This window comes from Hydra vulgaris, chromosome 05, assembly GCF_038396675.1.
Source record: "Hydra vulgaris chromosome 05, alternate assembly HydraT2T_AEP".
Lineage (NCBI taxonomy): Eukaryota > Metazoa > Cnidaria > Hydrozoa > Anthoathecata > Hydridae > Hydra > Hydra vulgaris.
The window spans coordinates 7,383,157-7,406,073 of NC_088924.1; the positions used below are offsets into that span (position 1 = coordinate 7,383,157).

At 26.6% G+C, this 22,917-nt stretch overlaps 1 protein-coding gene across 1 annotated transcript in view; it reads right to left on the reverse strand.

The window, feature by feature from the left end:
- LOC136071820 (synaptic vesicle glycoprotein 2C-like) overlaps nt 1–22,917 on the reverse strand; it is a 49,102-nt gene that overhangs the window by 25,314 nt on the left and 871 nt on the right. The window contains exons 2-4 of the mRNA XM_065797244.1: nt 22,234–22,365; nt 22,043–22,158; nt 8,744–9,026 (exon numbers count right to left, since the gene is read on the reverse strand). Coding sequence (XP_065653316.1) covers nt 8,744–9,026; nt 22,043–22,158; nt 22,234–22,365 — 531 coding nt within the window. The remainder of the gene's footprint in view (nt 1–8,743; nt 9,027–22,042; nt 22,159–22,233; nt 22,366–22,917) is intronic.

The window sequence follows — 22,917 nt, forward strand, 5'->3', positions numbered from 1 at the left end:
ATGCAAAAAAAAGTCATTGATGATGTCATACTGAAAAAGGAGCTGCAGAGGCTTCAGTAAATACATTGAATGCGAGTTTGGGTAGCTATCATTAAAGTATAAAGGACTTTTATTGAGGCAAAATAATTATGATGCTTTGATACTTTTTTCATCTGAAAAACTGTTAAAATTAAAGTCAATTTTTTTAAACTTTAAGTGTTTAAAGTGTTTTTCTTTTTCAAAAAGTAAAGTGCTTTACTTTTTCAAAGTGTGCAGAATATATTAAGACATGTACTAATCTAAATACACAATCATATATAACATTAAATCTTTGGCTTTGGCAAGAGTAAATGACTACAAAACCAGTGAAAATACCATAAAAACACAATACCATACCATAAATACACCATACCATACCATAAAAACACCATACCATACCATAAAAACACCATACCATAAAAACACCATACCATAAAAACACTTTGTGGGCTAGGAGAGCCGCCTGCTTAAATAAAAACAATTTTGATAATTGATTAGGTTTTGATAGTTAAACTATTGTTTTGCATTCTGTCAGCTTTGTTTTTTTATTTCACATTGTAGTGTTTCCATTTTTTTTTTTAATTTTTTTTTTATTCTATGAGTTTTTTCAGTTACTTGTTCTGTTGTCTTTTTTTTTTTTTTTGCAAACAGCAAAAAAATAAATCAGAAAATCAATAGTCTGCAACAGTTTTTTCCTGATATTTCCTTATTCAAACCTAGCATTTTCTAGAAAAAAATGTAATTTTAATTACAATTACAAATTTTTTACAAATTTTAATTTACTAATTTATTATTGCTCTGTTCTTTAAGAACATTGAGCACTCTATTTGTAAAATACACTAACATAATTTACATATATATATATATATATATATATATATATATATATATATATAATATATATATATATATATATATATATATATATATATATATATATATATATATATATATATATATATATATATATAAATGTATTGGGGCAATTCCATTTTTAACTTAAAAATTTGGGTGACCGGCTAAGGAAAATAAACTTGTTTTTTGATACTATATGAGACGCATCTGACCAAAACCAGTCGGATGTTGCGTTATGTTATATTGAGAAAACCATCAAAACATCTCAAAAATTCAATTTTTATCATTATTTTTTTACATAATTGTTTACACAATTAACTTTTCTTTGCTATTCAAACTTAACTTTTAATAAAAAATAATTTTTTGATGGTTAATTTGGTGATTTTTGTGAGGCTATTGTCTTAAAATTTCTGTGATTACTCATTAAATTGATCCACTTTCAGTAATAAACATGACTGCCTAGCGCAATAATAACCTTGACATTTTGGTATGGTTAGAAAGCTGACCTCTTTAGCTATTCAATGGCGTACACGTGTTTCTTTGTCTCATTTGAAATTTGACCAATCAGAGCAATTTTTACAAGCTACCACGTGTAAACAAACTTGGCAAGCGTTGCTATCACGTGGTTTCCATTATGTTTTGATCAATTCTATTGGCCATCGATTTAAATTTTATGATTGCAGGGCACACAAAATTTGCACCCGATGGATGTTTTGGGCTACTAAAGCGGGCATTCAAACGCCACGCTGTGTCGCCCCTGGAGGAATTTGAGATGGTCGTGAACGAAAGTGCTTGTGTAAACCAAGCACAGCTGATTGGTAAGGAAGATGGAACATCATTTGTCGAGGTTGGAGAATGGCAGCAGCATCTGAGTCCATATTTTAAACCATTCCCAGGAATTAAAAAATTTCATCACTTCCGATTTGTTGCTGAGCACCCTGGCAAATTGTTTGCCAAAATTTCAACAGACACTGAAGTAGTTGAATTTGATCTTTTGCGGAAACCAGTGGCATATTTGCCAAGACAGGGTGCGCAACCTATTGTACCACCAGGACTTCCATTACAGCGGCAATGGTATTAATACAATCAAATTCGTGAATATGTCAAGGATTCATTGCAAGATGTCGTTTGTCGGTTACCAAATTCTGGTGCTCCAATAATTCCTTGCGATGACAATTTTCAGTCGATGACTTCTGTACCTCTGGACCACGACAGCGATACCGATGACTACGAAGTTTTGATAGAGGTACAAAGTACAAGAGGACGTTCAAGAAAATGATCAAAACAAGACAGTGAATCTGGTAAAAAACAAAAAACTATCAATGAGACGCGACCTAGAGGTCGAGGTCGGGGTCGTGGTGCACGAGGGCGTGGTTTAGACTTTTAACTGTTTTTTTTATTTTTGTTTTAAACTTTTAATGTTTGTTTTAACTCTTCACTTTTTACTCTGTTATGCTTGCTTTTAAACCAGCACATGAAATTTTTTATAAACAACATTTAGGTATTTTTTTTGCTTTAAATATTGTCAATAGATTTAAAAATCTAAAAATTAAAAAATTGATAATAATTTAATTTTCTCGATGTACTAAAAGTGTTATAATTTAAAAAGTAATCAAGCTACAGTAATAATTTTTTCAGGACTTGTTGCAAATGTATCACAGTAGATGTGTGCCAAATTAGAACAAAATCCATGCATGGTTGTTAAGGAGTTTTCTATTTTATATGACATCAAACCTTTAAACGCGTTTTTTTCTGTTTTAAAATTTTAATATAGATGTTACATTTTTGCTCATAACTTTAGCTAGGACCAAGCTAGAGCAATAATTTTTGCATCATTTTAAAGCAGAATATTATACCTTTTCAAATATGTATCACACTCAAAACTTAAAATTTTATACATGTGACTGGTTTTGGTCAGATGGGTCACATATATTAAACTTATGTTACATCACCTAAGTTACCAAGTAATTGTGGATTTTTTATATCTATTATTATGAGTTTTTTAGAGTTACGTAACAAAAGAATTCCTAAAGTATTAAACTGAATCATTAATAGTAATTAACCAAGGCAATTAAAATAAACTGGTAGCACTCTTCCTGATTGATTTTTCATAACATTTTTGAAAGCTATCAAATCGATAACAGTTTTTTCTGCAAGACCAAGAGCAACTTCGAAAAATTGCATATATTTAACTTTAAAAAATTACAATAATTATAGTATGACAGCTTTATAAACTCTTATTAAGTCATTTAAATAAAAAAATCTTTTAGTTTGTTGAAAATTTTACTTACACTTCTTATGTTTATGTGTATTCCCATACTTTCATTAGGTTGAATTTTTGGGGAAGGAGTTAAAAATGGACAAATATAGGGTAGCATACTTTATGGATGACCCCCTTTAATGCATTTACAAACGATTTGTTTCACTAAAACAAAAATATTAACCAAATAGAATTGCAAAATAGCATAAGTTTTTATTTTTTAAGCAAGAAAAACTTTATGAAAATAACTTGATAAATTGTCTAATGAGTGGAAGTTGTTTATCAAAAAATGTGGTATATAAATGTGTTGTTTCCTCTAAGAAAGTACCTGATAAACAATATATTGGCATAACAGAAGGTGAATGGACAAAACCTTTTGCCAATCATAAGCAATTTTTTAAAAATAAAAAGTATTCAAAAGACATCATGCTGTCAAAATATATATGGGAATTAAAAAGTAAAAATATTGATGATTTTATACTGAATTGGTCCATCCTTAAAACAGCACCTGCATATAACAATATTTCCAGAAAATGCATACTATGCCTACAAGTAAAATTTGAAATAATTACACATGCAAACCAAGAATACTTATCAAACAAAAAATTGGAATTAATTTCTAAATGTAGGCATGAAAATAAGTTTCTCCTAAAAAGCTATAAAAATAAATGGGCTCAAATAATAGTTACATTAAATCCCCCTTTTTAAAAAATATTTTTTTTAAAAAGCATAAGTAATCATTTCTAAAGAATTCTTTTTATAATAGTGTCAGCAAATTTCACAAATGTGTGAAAATTTACATTAGTTAAGACATTTGCAACTTCCTTTAATTTAATTTTTGGTATAAATTGAAGCTTTATTAATTTGATCATTCATTTCTGATGAGTCTATATTGATGAAACACAGTGTAAAATGATTTGTTAAGTGATTTTCTACTAATTTATATATATATATACATATATATATATATATATATATACACACATATATATATATATATATATATATATATATATATACAAATATATATATATATATATATATATATACATATATATATATATACATATATATATATATATACATATATATATATATATATATATATATATATATATATATATATATATATATATATATATATATATATATATATATATATATATATATATATATATATAAATTGTTACATTTGAGAGTACGGAAGGTTAAAAATGATTAATTTGACAACATATACGTCACTTTTAATTACTTTTGACTTTCATCAAACATTTCTGTGTTGTCAGAAAGTTAAAACCATTAATTATTGGTTTTAACTTAATTGGAAATTATTCATTTTTTTTTTAAACTGTAAAAAAGCAAATTTAATTGACCAGAATATTTTTAAAACATTCTGAATGTTTTTAAAAATATAAACAATGTTTTTATTTTTTTTTAATAAAATGTTTGTTTTTTTTTTACTGAAAACCATGAGCGGAGTGTTGCTACACCAACTATATTATAGCCTGCTGCTGCCAACTATCTTACAGCCTGCAGCCTCCCAAGGAAGTGTTGCTATGAATTTTATATGCCAAAGTTTTTAAATAATTTTAATTTTTTAAAACTATTCCTATGATTAGTTTAAAATAAACAATGAAGACTTTAAACAACAATAGTTATGAGTATGTTGTGCAATAGAAAATACTGGTTTCTATAATTACTTTTACAGTGTACTTTTGCTTTTTGTTAAATCTATAAATTAACAAAAACAATAGAAAATTAGTTTTTACTAAGGGTGGGATAATTGCAAAATGCTGATAGCGATTGTGATAACGATATTCATAGAAAATTCATTTCGTGCTTGTTTTTATGATACTGATAAATTAAAAATGTTATCTGACATTGTCATTAGATGTTAATACTGTCGCAATACATTTTGAGATAAAAAGAAATACAGCAAGATAAAAAGATAAGTAGTATCGCAAAATCGCTGTTTATTTAAGAATAAATATAAAATCACTTAAGTCATTAAAGAATAAATATCAAAAAAGTAAGCGTATTTCAATGCTTACAAATATTTTTCTCTCCAATAATATTTTTTGACACTTCATGCATAAGAATTATAAAAAAATGATAATGTTTATTTAAAATTTGCTGAAATAATTAATTTGCAAACCAAAAGTGTTGAAGTTAGGCATTCTATTGAAATCTAAAATAAGCGTTGAAAAGTGTTGAATAAAATGATCAAATTTAGTACTAATATTATTAAGAGTCACAAGGTTAACTATACTTTAAAAAAAAAATTTTTTTCAAATATTATGTTTTCTTTTTCTATAAAATTAGTGAAATTTTAAAATTCAGTCACTTATAGGTTATGAACAGCACATCACTAAACAATAAAAACAACAATTAGCAGTACTGTTGTGTACCGCTAATTGTTAAGTCTTGATTATGAAAAATTTACGTGAAACAGTTTCAGAAAAAATATATATTTAATAACACCACGCTTATACAATTTGTTTGCAAATAAAAATTTCAAAATTGCACACATTATTAAAACTTCAAAGAAGCAAACACCGAAAGTATTGATAAAATTTAACATTAGTATATTTTAGAGTCATCTAAATAAACATTTTTTATATGTTATATTTCCATGATATAAATGATTTTTAATATATCAATAAATATACGAAAAAAAACAAAAAAAAAAAACAACAGATAATTAGTTTTTACTGTAGATAGGTACTGTTTCAACTTTTATTACGAATTATAGGGTGGCAACAATCTTATGCCTAAGGGTGCCATAGCCACAAATGTGGCACTGTATATATCTACTATAGTGTATATAGATCAGCAGTTCCTGACTAGTTTTGCTTACCCATATAGCATACAGCTTTTTCAGAAAAAGAAAAAAACGAAGAATAATTAAAGAAAATATTGCTGCTCCAACTCAAACCCTCAGTCGATGTAGTGGCACTTCTTTGCAGTAAAGTACTCAAACCCCAGGCAGCAGGCATTTCAGTGTGATATCAGACATGTTATCTAAAGACACATTTATACATATATACAGCCCTTAAAATTAGGGTCAGCATTTGGCAATGCCGACTTAAAAGACTTTAGAGTCAGCAAAAAATTGCCTACCTCATTTCTATGTTTTATGGTAAAACTTTTGTTTTGAATTTTTTTTACCGACCTGATGGCAACCTCAAGCCTTCTCAGAAAATGTATACGGTCACACATCTTATATAACCATGCATATAATATTTTGTTTTGACAACTTAGCCACGGCTCTTTGCAAGTTTTGAAAATCTGAGCATTTAAAAATGCGCTGAATAAACAAACTTAAACAAAAATTAAAAATAAACAAACTATAAACTGAAATGAGAAATAAAAACTTAAAATAATTACAAAACTTGACTAAAAAAATAAAAAACCTATAAAATGAATAAAAAGTAAACCAGAAAAAATAAAAGCATAAAATTAATAAATGTTATTATTTTAATTTAAAACTGTTTCACTACAAAGAGTTTAGAAAAAATTGAGTTTCAAAGTTATTTAATCCAAGCTTAGTTACTTCGAAACTTAGTTATTTAAAAATTTGAAACTTTGATACTTGTTAATGTGTACAAAGCATATAGTACTAAAAAAAATTTATCCTTTGGTAGGATTTAAACCCTCATCCAATAACAGTCACGCTTCATTAATAATGCATTTAACCAACGTAAGCACAGCATCAACTTAGAGATATAGGAAAAATTATTAGCTTTAAATATCAATTAAAACATTTTAAAATTAATTAAGTTTAAACTATTAGTTGAGATGTTTCTAAATTTAAAAATATGTTACTTTTATGCTTTTATTTTCTCAGGTTTATCCTTTATTTATTTTATCATTCATTAAGCTTATTTCTCTCTTTTCTCAGGCCTTAGCTAAATGAGAATTTGACGTTAAAAAATTTCTCTTTATTTTTTATCTTTTTAAAGACAATAACTACCGCAACATAATAAATTACCACAAAATGAGTTTACTTCGAATTGAAAAACATTTTTTTTTTAATATTAAATAACTAAATTAAATATTACTTTTTTTAATATTTGATATAAACTAACCCTTTTTTTTAATTATTATTTCATTAAATTTGTAATTGCGGCTTTGTAACTAATAATGATTTTTTATTTTAAAAAGTTAGTAAGTAACAAATGAACTTATTACAAAAATAAAAATTATTATTTACTTTACCAGCGTTTTGTATTGAGACTCATAATTCAGCAGCTATATATCTGATCAACCTGAAATAAATTTTACCTGAAAGCTAAAACCCTAGGCTGCAAACATCAGTTTGATTTCAACTGCCAGAATGTAAAGATGTTTCAAAACTTTAAACATGGCTGAGTTTGTGCCTTTAAACATTAAACATGTGCTGAGTTTGTACAAAACCATTTTTGTGGGGAATTCTGTTACATTACTTCCACCGAAAGACAACAACAGCTGAAGCACATAGAATATTAGTCGAAACACAGAGCGACAATGCTCTTTTAGAACAAACATGGAGAAGTTGGTTTCAACAATTCAAGGATAGTGATTTTGACCTTTAAGATGAAAAACAACCTGGCGCTGAGAAAAAGTTTAAAGATACTGAATTAAAGGCATTACTTAATTAAGATCCATGCTAGACATAAGAAGAGTTTGCAGAAACATTAGGAGTTGATCAATCAATAGTTTCTAGGCGCTAGAAACAACTGAAAATGATTCAAAAGCAAAGAAATTGGGTGCCATATGAGTTGAAACCAAGAGATATCAAAGACAATTTTTTACCTGCGAACAGCTGCTTGCCCAACAAAAAAGAAAAGATTTTCGGCATAGAATTGTTACTGGTAATGAAAAGTGGATACATTACAACAACTCTAAACCCAGAAAAACATGGGTCAAGCCCAGTGAGTCATCAACATCAACACCAAAACTGAATATTCATGGTTCCAAGCTCATGCTCTGTATCTGGTGGGACCAGCTCGGAGTAACACACTATGAGCTGCTTAAACCGAACAAGACTATTACAGCAGACTGTCACCAACAACAATTGATTGAGCTGAGCCAAGCATTGAAGGATAAATGTTTTGTATGAACACAAATACCCTTTATTTTATCTAGTATAACTTTTGTTGTTTGATTTTAAAGTAACAAATATGATGTTCAAAACAAAAGTTAAACACTTAAAGAAAGTCTAGGTTTGTAAATTTTAAAATGTCATCAGGCAAATTTTTATTTATAATAAAACTTGGTATATATTAATTATAACTTCAATAAAGTATTTGTAATGCCTGAATATTATTCAGTTACTTTATGATAAAAAAATATTTTCATAATTAACACAAAATGTTGTTTTAATAATTAACCTTAACAAAAATTATTCAATTTTTTTTTAATTCTCAAAATCTGTACTATTATCTTTAGAAAAACCCCATATAGGTTTTTTGAAGCATACCTCTGATCATTAAGATAACCTCTGAACATTTAGTCAATTTTATAAAAACTTCAGACAAAAGAGTAAAAAAAGTTTATTTACTTTACTACAAAATTTTTCAGAAAAAAGTAACAACAAAAAAAACAATATAAAATTATGTAACAACTCACATTTTGGAGATACTTTGGACTTTCAGGCATAAAGTAAAGAAACAATGCTGAAGACAAACTAGGTATAGCACATATTACTACAAATATTCTCCAACTACCAAACCATAAACCAAATATATAAAAACCTATATGAACTCTTGGAATAATTATCCAAGCTGCAGCAGATGCTAGAATATTGCCAAACATCCAAAAACTAGCCATAAAACCAATCATTGGACCTCGTCGATTCATAGACATAAATTCCACAAAGTAAGAAAACAATACAGGCATTGCAGCTCCAACCCTAATCAAATATAATACATTTAATCCATACAAAATCATTATTATTAGTTATTTATGTTTAAATATATTTATCAATATGACAAAGCATACTTATTAAACATGTATAAACATAAATTTTTGGAGTTTGTACACTCTGTCTGAAAAGTCTAGCATATATATATATATATATATATATATATATATATATATATATATATATATATATATATATATATATATATATATATATATATATATATATATACATAAATATATATATATATATATATATATAAATACATAAATACATACATTCATACATACATACATACATACATACATACATACATACATACATACATACATACATACATACATACATACATACATACATACATACATACATACATACATACTATATATATGTTAGTGGTGTACCCTTAAGTTTTTTTACCGTCGCCCTGCGGTCAAATGAAATAGTTTTTATTTCTCATTTGAGTCGTCCGCTTTGATAATCAGTAGTCAGGTATAACAGTTTTTTTTTTGGATTTTTTATCGGGTGAAAATACTAAAGAAAAAAAATTTAAACGTCTGACTACTAAAATAAGTCTAATAAGAAACGGTTTAATTAAAAGCAAATTAGTTAATAAAAAAAAGTGAAATGTTATAATCTGCTAAAAATTATTGTTATGTAACTTTAGTTACAAAGAGATATTGGTAAAGAAATAACAATAAATAAAAACTTTTAAATATCGTCATTTTTGTCATAGTCGATATCGTTTTGTTTTTTTTTGTCAATCTTAACAAAGGTTTCATTACATTAAGCAAAAAAGTTGAAAGCCAAAACCGCAAAGAAACGTTTTATAAAAAGAAAAATATTGTATTATTCTCTCTCAATCTTCAGTCAAATTTAATTTAGTTGAATTTTAAAACATTATATTTTTAATGTTTTAAACATTTTTCATTATACTAAGACTTGTTTTTTTTTAGAAAAAAAGAATTTCCATTTGCATCATTAAATGCATTCTAATAAAGATTTTACACGTGGATCTTAACAATGTTTTTTTTTTGTTAATTTTGTTTGACAAAGTTAAAAACAAAAGTTTATTTTACTAATGAAAAACATAAGAGATTCAGTGTTATTAATGATTTAACTGCCCATTCACATGATTCAAAATGCGACTATAAGGTTTAAAAAATGATACATTAGCATTTGAAATTGAAAGAAAATGTAATTTTAAAACTCATTTTAAATTGAGAAGAAATGCGCTTCAAAATACAACAACATTTAAAAAAACAGCAGTCACACTTCGAAATATTAAATCAACTGGTGGCTTTTTTTAAATTAAGTTTAGTAAAATTATATAAAGCAATGTAGTGTACTCATTTTTAAACAAAGTGTATACTACTTTAAATCGATTTTTAAGTCCTAAACCAATTAGAAAACACTTATTTTCTATTTGTTTCACTTCTGCCCAAATCTGTATTTTGACTTAGTCAACTATGCTTTTCAACATAACTCACAACAAGCAACATTGGTTCAGAAGTCAAAAAACTATTGGATAAGGTAAAAGCTCTTTTAAACATTGATAATCAACTAATGCATATTTTATCACAGTTATTTATTGTTTAAAATATAAGTTGTTAAAGAGCAAGCACATTTTACCTAAATCATGCTTAGATTTAAGAAAATGTCTACTGTGCAAACTCATCATTGTAAAACTGTGACTTGCTTGTGACTTGGGTGGCTGCAAAATTAATTGTTGTATATAGAAATTGAATAATCTCAGCATCTAATAAAAACACTTATTTTTAGTTAAACGGAAGCCTTATCAGAATATTATTGACCTAAATGTATTCAATACAGATTAAGAATCACCCTTAAGTTGCTTTTCTGATTATTTAGAAAAGGGAATCATTGATGATACAAGAGATAATAAGTATCAGCCATCTGAACTGGATTCTTCATATTCTAGTTTAGATCCCATAACAGAAAAAAGTACAAAGAAAGAAAAGGAGTAAAACTGGTCAAAACAAAACAAAAAAAGAGCTAAAAGATGAAGAGCAGACGGTGACCAGCAGACAAGCAGTTTTTAATACTGAGAGGAAAATAGGTGGAACTTTTTTTCAGGAAATCCAAATTACAAAAACATAGTGATGTACAAGAAGAAGAAAGGATTTTTATCTCCATACTTTATTTTTTTATTTTAATTTTACATCGTTTTAAGAATTATCTTTTTAAGAGTTATAGCTCTTGCAACATCTGTGCCAAAAAAAAGTCAAAAAACAATACACAAGCTAATAATTTTTTATACAACTTGAGACTGCAAAATGACTTTAACAAGTATGTAAAAAAAAGTTATGTTTCACACTGGGTATGCCAAAGAGTATTAATGATTGGTTAAATAATGGTAAATGAAAAATTGATAACCAGGAATTTGAGCAAGGGCTTGAGAAAGCAGGTCATGGTAAAAACATTTCAGTTAAGGATGTATAAACTCATAAAAGATTAGTTACTTAAGGTAACCAATCTTACTTTTATGATGACTTAAGGCACCATGTGTGGACTCTCATTATTGTCAAAAAGCTCCTACCTATAAGGAAAAAAGATTTCTGGAATCAGGTACTAAAGTAATTGATTTATATAAGCTATACACATCATATGATATCTCTGCTAAAAGAATATTAAAAGAAACTTACTTTATCAACATTAGGCCTGGCAAAAAAAAGGTGATCCCATAGTTTATTATTTTAGCATGCTTTTATATCACCATAATAGTAATTTTAACCTAATGGTAATGCTTTGATATCACCCTAATTATTATCCTTATATACCATCTTGGTCTGAAAAAGATACTTTACTTTAAACATGATTTTATGTCTTTTTTTTTTATCATTAAAAAAAAAAAAATTATTTTAACCAACACTGATCATTTATCTAATTTTTAATTAAAATTCTTTTATTAAATTTACAACCAGTAAAGTTCAACCAATAAGTTAGTTACAACAAAACAAGTAAGTTATTTCTTTTATACTTTTTGGCATTTACTTTTTTTGTTATGAATTGCTTATATTATAATACAATAATTTTTTTTTTAATTATAACCCATGATATTTAGGTAAGGATATTCTAGGTAAAGCCATGATTTATAAAATGCTCAAGTATGAGGCGTGAATTTCAAAATAGTACCACAGATGTAATGACTTGCATAATTGGAACTGCAAGTGTTGTGACTTGCAAAATTGCTTAATTGGTAATCCAACGCAACTTGTTCTATGTCCAGCTGCCTTGTAGAATTTGCTTTCTAAGCAAAGGCTAGATTAAGTGTACTTAATCTAGCCTTTGCTTAGAAAGCAAAGGCTAGATTAAGTACACTTCCTCTAGTCATCAATACTGTCTAATATCTGTCATCAATACTGTCTAATATCTGTCATGCATATAGTAATATATATACATAAAGTTTTTTTTGTCTTTTATACAGTTGGAGTATACATCACGATCACCTTGCTACTGGTTTTGTATAAATCAGTACTACCTTCCCCATGCCCTGCTACTGTGTAGGAATTGCTTTTTTTAAGCAAAGGCTAGAAGTAACTGCATCCAGGTAAAATTCCCCTGCCTTAAGGCTCTTGGTTGAGTAAAGGCTAGAGATGGTGTCTTGATAAAAATACTCATCTTGGGCAGATAATTAACTGCCTTCAGCTACTTTCTTGAAGAAGGCCTTTCAGGCAAAGATTTTAGGGGTAAGCAAAATAATTATGTTGATCAGCCTCAAACCCCTTCTTCATCTATTAGGCTGGAATAGATCTAAACTTGTGTTACATTGCTTACTGCCTAGGCTAATGATTGTTGGATCTTCTCAACTTTACTCATAGATTTTTGCTTGTGCCTCCTTGATTGTAGCTATGCAACTCTTCCTGTTATCTCCTAATGAGGATACAAATCTAAACTCAGTTTAATGGTTCTGAGGCTGGCTGGTAGTTAGGTTTCCTGAACTCTGTGGTAGCTCTTAGAGAAGCTGATTCCATAAACAGCTGTAAAATATCAGAGTATTAACAGTGCCATGTTGCACATGGATGGTGTCCCTGCTAATGCTTTTGGTTTGGATTATTGAGGCCACATAAGAAGCCCTAAGTTACAACTTTAAGTTAATTAGTAGGACTGGGACAATTGTATAGCTCATTGCTTAGGATGCCATGCTCTATCTATGAATGAGTCAAAATCTCTTTAAACTAGAATCATGCTTAAAATAACCCTAATTAATAAAAAATAAAAAACCATCACCACCATCTATTTATTTCAATACATCTTTCACAAATAAACAAATATTTATTTAGCCTTCAAAATAACTCTCCATCAGTTGAATCTAACCACTTGCAAAATTCACCAGACTTGTTTGCTTTTTGTGAGATTACTTTAAATAAAAGAAGCTGTTCCTTCTTCAGATCTCAGTACTGATGGATACCATCTTTTGATTAGTATTGTATTGATGGGTACTATCCTTTGATTCGCAAAGACTCCAATAGTCAAATGATTGGCTTGGGGGTATAATTATGCATTGATTCAAAAAAACCTTTATCAATGTCATTTTCTATGGCCAACACTTTTCTTTATTTCCAGTAACTTCTGGGGTACCTCAAGGTTCTATCCTTGGTCCTGTTTTGTTTCTTACCTACATTAATGATCTTCTTGACAATCTTACATCTAATGTGGCTCTATTTGCTGATAATTCAAATTTGTACTCTTGTCTTGACAAAAAGCCTTCACTTTTCGATCACTTATAACAGGCAGCCAATCTTGAATCTGATCTCACTTCTGTAACAGATTGGGACTTGCAGTGGCTTATGAACATTAACTCCAACAAAACTCAGTTAATTACTGCAAACAACTATCACATAACTGTCGACATTCCTATAATAATTAACAGCAACCCTCTCAGTGATTTCTCTTCTTTATGCCTTCAAAGATTATCATTCACTACTGACCTCTCCTAGCAAACATATACACAATAGATTGCTAAGTTAGCATCTGCTAAGGTTGCTTCTCTTTATTTTTTACTATTTTCTTGCTCCTGATTCCATTTTCTACCTATACAAATCTATTGTCAAATTTGGGCTGGTTCTTCTAATGATGTTCTTTCTCTTCTAGACAAGTTCCAAGAGTTCTTTAACCTCAAATACTTTAAGGTTGACAACTAGGTAAAATAAAATGTAAAATATAATGTAAAAGATAATGTAAAATATGATATAAAATACGATGTAAAATATAATGTAAAGTACAATGTAAAATAAAATGTAAAATCAGCAGTTATATACGCAATTTTATTTGACAATTTTTGATGTCAAAATGAAATGGTACAAAAAACTGTTTAATGATATCAAAAAACATTTTTTTAATTATTCAAAATGTTTTTTTATTCACTAAAACAACTATAACTCCTCCATAAATTAGATTTTTTTTTTTTTTACTAAGATTTCCCACTGATTGAATTGGAAAAAAATTCATCTTTTACTTTTTCGCTATACATTATAGTTTTCGAGTTTACTGCAGTAAAGGAAAATGTCCACAGACAGACAGATAACCTCTAGGTTTTTATGATAAGTATATATTATTATTTAATCATTAAATTAAATATATATAAATATATATTTAATTTAATAATTAAATGTTTTGGCTTTATGTCTTGGTCTTTTAAGCTCCATATTTCCTTAGAGAGTTCTGTGTCATTTCTATACTTAACTGATGCAAATGATTTGAGAGTTTGCCTATTTTAATTTTGCATATATTAATTAACGGAGGGTTATACCAAATGATACTACATTAACGATGCTTTTTTTGTTGATTTTGATTTGATATTAATTGTGGTTGGTAGGTAAGTTTTGTCTTGTATCCCGATTTTTTTAAAGCTTCTTCATACAGTGGAATAGCCTTTTTAAAGACAATTTCATTAATTGATATGGAAGATAACCTTTGTTCGATATTGTGAGGGATTGCTTTTATTATGCTTCGAGGGTGGTTAAAATTAGAGTGGATGTACCTTATTATCAGATTAAAAATATGGTTAGAACATATTGTTATTTAGATTTAATGTAACATCGAGGTAGTTAACAATTATTAAATTAGATTAAATGGTGATTTGAAGATAGTTTCTTTTAAAAATATGTGTTATACGCTTTTTGATTTTATCCATTTGCTGACCATTTTAGTTCTTAAATATGACAAGAACCTCTTCAAGATATAGGCCAAAATCTTCCTTGTTATAATCCTGTGAAATTTGACACAGTATGAAAATAACAGTTTATATATATTTGATGTTTTGTCAGCTTGCGTTAGGGTTTCGTGAGATATATACAGAACTCTCTTAGCAAATATGGAGCCTAAAAGAACAAAACATAAAGCCTATTATAGAATGAAAAATTGTCAATTGTTGCAAACCTTACAATCTCACAACAAAAATATGCCGCCTTTGTCTCTACGAAAAATATGATATTTTATGACATAATGGGAAAAAACTACTGAATAAAAAAAATGAAACTGTATCTCTTTTTTTTTTTTTAAATTGAGTTTAAGTGTCGACTTTCAAAAAAATTCTTATTATTTTTATTTGACACTATAACGGCTTTTTATTTTTTGTTTTTTTTACTTAGATTTGTTTATAACATCAGAAGTCATTCTACAGAAATTTTTTGTCTTTGTAACATTTTTTGTTTATATTAATGGCTGATGATTGCCTTCAGGCATAAAACTTTAAGTCCAGCTAATTAGTTGTTTTTATTCATCTAATTAAATTTATATAAATATATAACCAAAAAAAATTTGATACAAAAAGTTTAACATAAAATTTATAAATGAGGTCAGCAATTTTTTGCCAACATCAAACACTTTTAGGTTGGCATTGTTGAATGCCGACCCTAATTCCGAGGGCTAATATATGTGTGTGTGTATATATATATATATATACATATATATATATATATATATATATATATATATATATATATATATATATATATATATATATATATATATATTGAGCACTGTAACAAGTAAAAGAGTCTTCGTATAACTACATCAAAATACTTAACCTCGAATATATTTTATATATATGTATATAGATATATATACATATATATATGTGTGTGTGTGTGTGTATATATATATATATATATATATATATATATATATATATATATATATATATATATATATATATATATATATATATATATATATACACACACAAACACATATATTAGCCCTCGGAATTAGGGTCGACATTCAACAATGCCAACCTAAAAGTGTTTGAGGTCAGCAAAAAATTGATGACCTCATTTCTAAATTTTATGGTAAACTTTTTGAATCAAATATTTTTTGCAGACCTTATGCGTATTATGAGGTCGGTAATTTATTGCTAACCTTATTTTGCCTATTTCCAAGGGTTGATACATACATATATACATACATATGGTTGATACATACATATACACATACATACATACATACATACATACATACATACATACATACATACATACATACATACATACATACATACATACATACATACATACATACATACATACATACATATACATACATACATATATACAGATATATACATACATACATACATATATATATATACATATATATATATATACATAAATATATATATATATATATATATATATATATATATACAAAAAATATATATATATATATATATATATATTTATATATATACATAAATATATATATATATTTATGTATATATATATATATATATATATATATTTATGTATATATATAAATATATATATATATATATATATATATTTATAACACACAGTACTGTCAATATGCTTTAGGCCACTTACATTTTTTCAAAAAATTCTAGAGAATTCTTCTTTAATATTTATGTTTGTAGTTCTATATTTTAAACTTATTAAAACACATGTATTTCACACAAAATATGGAACAATAACAAACTTTTTAATGTCAAACTTCATAAAAAAACTCTTAATATCTACATAGATTATCCTGGTCATATTTAAAATACCCATAAAAAAATTTTCTAATATTATCCACAAAAAATCCGGAGAAATATTTTGAAAACATTTCCGGAAAAATACAGGAATAAAAAAGCTTTTTGTGTTTTGTTTTTTTTTTTGTTAATTCATCTCCCCAAGGCCCAGAAGGCCACTACAGACAGGGAGGCTACTTAATTGTGGTTATAACCCTCTCTCAACTCTATAACTCCGAAACACGAACCTTGACGAACAAGGCCGCTGCACGGAGAAACAAGTTGAGCGCGGTACTACCAGGGACGTGGTGGGGATCGAACTCGGAACCTCTCGCATATGAAGCGACCGTTCTACACCACTACCGCAGTAAGAATATCTCATGTGTTTGAAAAAGTAAGAATATCTCATGTGTTTGAAAAGAAAATTTTCTTCTACAAAAAAGAAAAGTATCTTAATGCTTACTTAAATAGAGCTTATAAATTAAATTAAACTTTTTTAGGTGAAATAGTCAAAATAGTTAAAGTGAGCTCTAAGTGCTGAGTATTAACATATCTTAAATAATCCTTAAAAGACAAGTTTCATATTATTTAAGCGTTCCAAAAAAAAGTATTTATCAACACATTAGCAAAAAACTTTTTAATAAATAATTTTTAATGCCATTTCTTTTTCTTGGTAAGTTTTTTCAAGGGCAAAATCCTAATCTAATTGTTAAATTGTTTGAAAAACGTTTAAAAAACTCTGCGGTAAGAACATTTATTATTCCAACCAGATATTTTGCAACGAAAAATATTAAGTTTATATTAACCTCTCAACCGGAAGTATAATTGCAAAACAATAAATGCTTTTTTGTTAATATCTCAATAAATAAATTTCAAATATACATTTTTAACAGTCTGGTGAATAAAAAAATCAATTGCTTTTACTCAGTGTTTTTTAAGTAATTGCTTAGCTTTATGTAAATAAAATTTTTAGGGATTTTGCTAAAATTTTTATTCACGTAAAGCTGAGCTATTATTCCAATTTGTCTTGGCACTTGGTAATCCCTGTAATAATAAATAAATGCGTACAAAATAAGAAAAAATTATTTGTACAAATGCCTCACCTAAGTAAAATATAGCATAAAGTAATTGATGAACGATACTTTTACTGTTTTAATTATTTGATGACAAAAAAATCATTTTAACTTCTATTTCCAGAAAACTATTTGGATATCCGGAAAAAATAAAAATTTATAGAAATATCTAAAAAATAAAAATTTATAGAAGATATTTTACCCATAGCGACATTTAATTAATCTAAAAATGCTAACTAATAACTTTGTTCAAACAAAGTTATTAGTTAGCATTTTTAGATTAATTAAGCATATTTTTAACTATTTGATTACCTGTGTTCATAAAAAATAACAATTTTTTAAAAATGTACCAAAACCGATTAGTTTAAACCAGTTTCTTTTTATTTCTTATTTCGATGAACGCTTAGTCTGTAGTTATTATGACACTTATCATTTTAATAAATAAACAAACTCCTCATGTTCCTTCTTCTGCAAATCCTTCATGTTAAATTTTTGTTTATTTATTCAAAATAATATATTCTTTCAACCTTTCTTATATATTCAACTTTAGCACGCTTTAAAAAAAATTGCATAGGATAGAAATTGTAAATACATCTATTTATACAAGTGGTCTATAACATATTCACAGTACTGTGTGTGTGTGTGTGTGTCTATATATATATATATATATATATATATATATATATATATATATATATATATATATATATATATATATATATATATATATATATATATATATATATATATATATATATATATATATATATATGACCTCAAAATTAAACTATTTTTGGTTTTCACATAAAGTTTTTACCAAAATAATTCTGAAATAAAAATAAAACATTGTTTTGTTGGAATCACTATTGCGCCCAAATCATTTGTCATAGAGCTTCAGTACATACATTGAACAGCCCTTAGAAAAAGGGTTGGCATTCAGAAATGCCAAAGCATTTGCTGACATCATTTATATGTCTCTTTTTTGATATCTTTATGTTAAAAATTTAGTGCTGACCTTATACCTGCCAAATGTCTAATATATTTCTAATTCTGAAGGCTACATTAACTGATATAGGGAGAATATGCAAGGAAGTTACTGCTAAATCAACTAAAGGTTTGGGTTCGTTTTTGGCTGACAGCACTAAGTTTTTTTCTTCTCTTTCTAAAAAAACTGTATGGATTTATGTCAGCAAAAAAAATTGGTATTTCTAAATGAGCTATAGTATAAACTTATAAACAAAATCAAAAGCAAGTGGTAAATTCGACCAGCTAACACATGGAATTGACCATCAATTTTTTTTTCTTTGTTTAAGTTTTTGTTTTAGTAATAGTTCTTTATGACTGAACATAAAAAAATAACTTGAAGCTTAAAATTAATGAATTCAGATTCCTTTTAAAATAATGATTTTAAATAAAATCAATGCATTTTTAAAATGGAAACTTGCTAATAACTAAAGTTCATATTACCTGCTAATATTAATAGTTTAAAATATCTCTTGCGCACACAGATTTTCATTCAATTAAAAAAACTATTTTGATAACTTTAATATCAAAACAATTTTTATAAATATTTAAAAAACTTTTGTTATAACAAATACTTATGTTACATAACACAAAGTTTTAGGCAACATAAACAATATAAACAAAATAAAAATGTGCAAACACACAATTAGTAATTTTAAATTTACTTTAAAATCTATGAGAAAAATAACTTAAAGATTGAATGGAAACTTTACTTTTTTACTATTTAAAATCATTTTATACAATTTTTTTTTTTTTTATGAAACACTAATACATAAAATGAGAACTGTGATATATATATATATATATATATATATATATATATATATATATATATATATATATATATATATTTGAAAAAATGTTCTTAACTAAATACAGCAATTAGTATACACTATTATATAATTATTAAAAAAATATGTTAAATATTATTATAAAAATAATAATAAAACAAGAACTTGTTTTATTATTATTTTTAAAAAAATAATAATAAAAATTTTTATTACCAGTAAAAGGAAAGTAATCTAAATAAGCAAAGCAAAAAAATTATTAGATATAGTTTCATAATATATCAACCCTTGGAATTCAGGTCAGCCTTCGGCAATACTGACCTAACTGTCGACCTGAAAGTGTTTGAGGTTGGCAATTTTTTGCCGACCTTGTTTCTATGTTTTATGGTAAGACCTTTGTATCAAATAATTTTTGCCAACCTGATGCCGACCTCTAAAAGATTGAGGTCGGCAAATTATTGCCGACCTTATTTTTTCTAATTCCAAGGGTTGGATATAGTTTACATCATAATATTAGTCATGGAAGCAAACTTTAGGAGCATATTGTACACAAAAAACTATTTTAAACGCTTTCTCAAAATTTAAATGATTTTATGGAGTTTTAGTATACTCATTTTCCCAAATTATATCCTGATTATTTTTCAAACTCTGTTTTTTATAACTCAGATTTTTTTTTTTAACTGGTCAACTATAACCAGCAAGAAATCATTTTGAAAAGTAAAAATAGCAATTTTTGTCATTTATGGCAGTCATTAGCCGGCCGTTATTTTCCATGCTGTATATATATATATATATATATATATATATATATATATATATATATATATATATATATATATATACATACATACATATATAGATACATACATACATACATACATACATACATACATACATACATACATACATACATACATACATACATACATACATACATACATACATACATACATATAACAATGAACTAGTCTAATTTATTTATTTTTCTCTCCATATGAGACTTGTTGATAACAGAGGAAAGTCAGCTTGGTATGCCACTTAACTTTCTTTTTTTTTTTTTAATATAAGCAATTGCTCTTTGTAAATAAGTTTAAATAGTACTTTTATCTAATAGCTGCACAATTTATTAATTAATCTACATAATAAAAGTGATTTTTTCCTAAGATTTGACTAGTTTGAAAAATAATTGTATAAAGCAACATTTTTTTATTTATTTTGAAACTTTTAGGAATTCTTAATATTCTTGAATATCAATTTTCTGAAAAATATTAAAAATTCCTAAAATTTCTCTAACAAACTTCAGAAAACATTTTATTTCATTTTTTTTTTTTAATTAATACTATTTTAAAATTCAATTTTATTATTATAAATATTTTATATTAAAATCACAATACAGTTGAGAAGGCTGATAATTTTTTTTTTTTAATTATTTGAAGCTCAATACTAAACTCCAAAACAAAAACCTTGTTAAACAAAGCTGCTGTGTTAAGAAATAAACAAAACTGCTGTGATAAGAAATAGATTCAGCCTTAATATATTGATTGAAAGCCAAAAAAGTCCCAAAAAGGACTTTTGATTTGAAAATGACAAAAATTTCATTTCTTCCTTGTTTTTGGTATTCAGGAGGTACAACAATGTAAAGAAGCTTATGGACTACTTTTGGGAGAAAAATTAAGACTTTTAGATAAGAGGAACAATCAATTTTTTTAATATGGAGTCCTTATATATAATGATGGCAAGGACTCCAGGACTCCAGGCTCAAAAATAATATGTTTAAAGTCACTAAATCTCATGAATTTTTTCCTTATTTTAGATTATAAGTCACCTAATATTTTTAGAGCTTCTTAACACAAGAGACTTGGATATAAATATAAACAGAGATATCAAGTCAGAGTCATTTTAGGACTCCACATCCCTGGCATTATCTATAATACTTTGCTCAAAAATCTTTTTTTATTTTGTAACTGGGGACATTGGTAAAAACTGAAAATAGATGCCCCCAGTAACAAAACAAACAAAATTATTTTCTGGTGTTATTACAATAGTTTTTTAGTTTTTTACTTGCTTATTTATCTCACATTTTGACTTTATTTATTTAAATACAAAAATGTTATTAGCAAGAAATTATACCCAATGCCACTAAGTAACCGAAAAATAAGGAAGTAACCAAACGATGGTGAAAAAGCAGAACAAACTCCAAATAGTCCATTAAGAGACATTGACATCAGTAAAATAAATCTTCTACCCTAAAATAAAATAGCACTAACTTTATAATACTAATCTACCTATAAATTTCAAAAAAAAATTAAAATTTACTTTACTTTGATATCAGCAGCTCCTCCAAATCCATAACCTCCTAATATCATGCCAATAAAAATTATAGCATTGAGCCATCCTTTGTTGTTTGATGTTAAATACAAATCACATGCAGATGGAAGCACAAATGAAACAGTCTAAATTTAAAAGTAGAACAGTAAATCTAACATGTTATTGCTTGAGCATCTATACTCTGTATGTTGGTTATAATGTATTTTTGTTCCTGTTATACACTGAATACAATAATAGTTCTTTTGATTAAATGTCGTTTAATCAACTTAATTGTATTTATTATTTATTTTTGGTTCCACTTAATGCCAATAATAATAAAGGGTTTGTACTGAACCTGCACTGACCTGGAAGTTGACATTGATTCAAAAAATTTCTAGATTAAAAACTTTAATTGCAGACTGCAATTTAAGCACTCTTAAGATATTAAACCTTTCTCAACCTTTTCAAGCTGAAATTTTTTTAAATAACAAAGTTTAAATTTCTGCTCTTAATAAATAATACCTACTATTTTTATTAACATAGTTTCTATTTAGGAAATTTTTTAAAAATACAAGACTCTTTTTATGTATTCAGCTATATAACATAAATACAAATACAAGAATAACTATATTCAAATACAAGAATACCTTTTAGTATTAATTCGTCAACATAATGATTCAACAATGCTAGTTAATGAA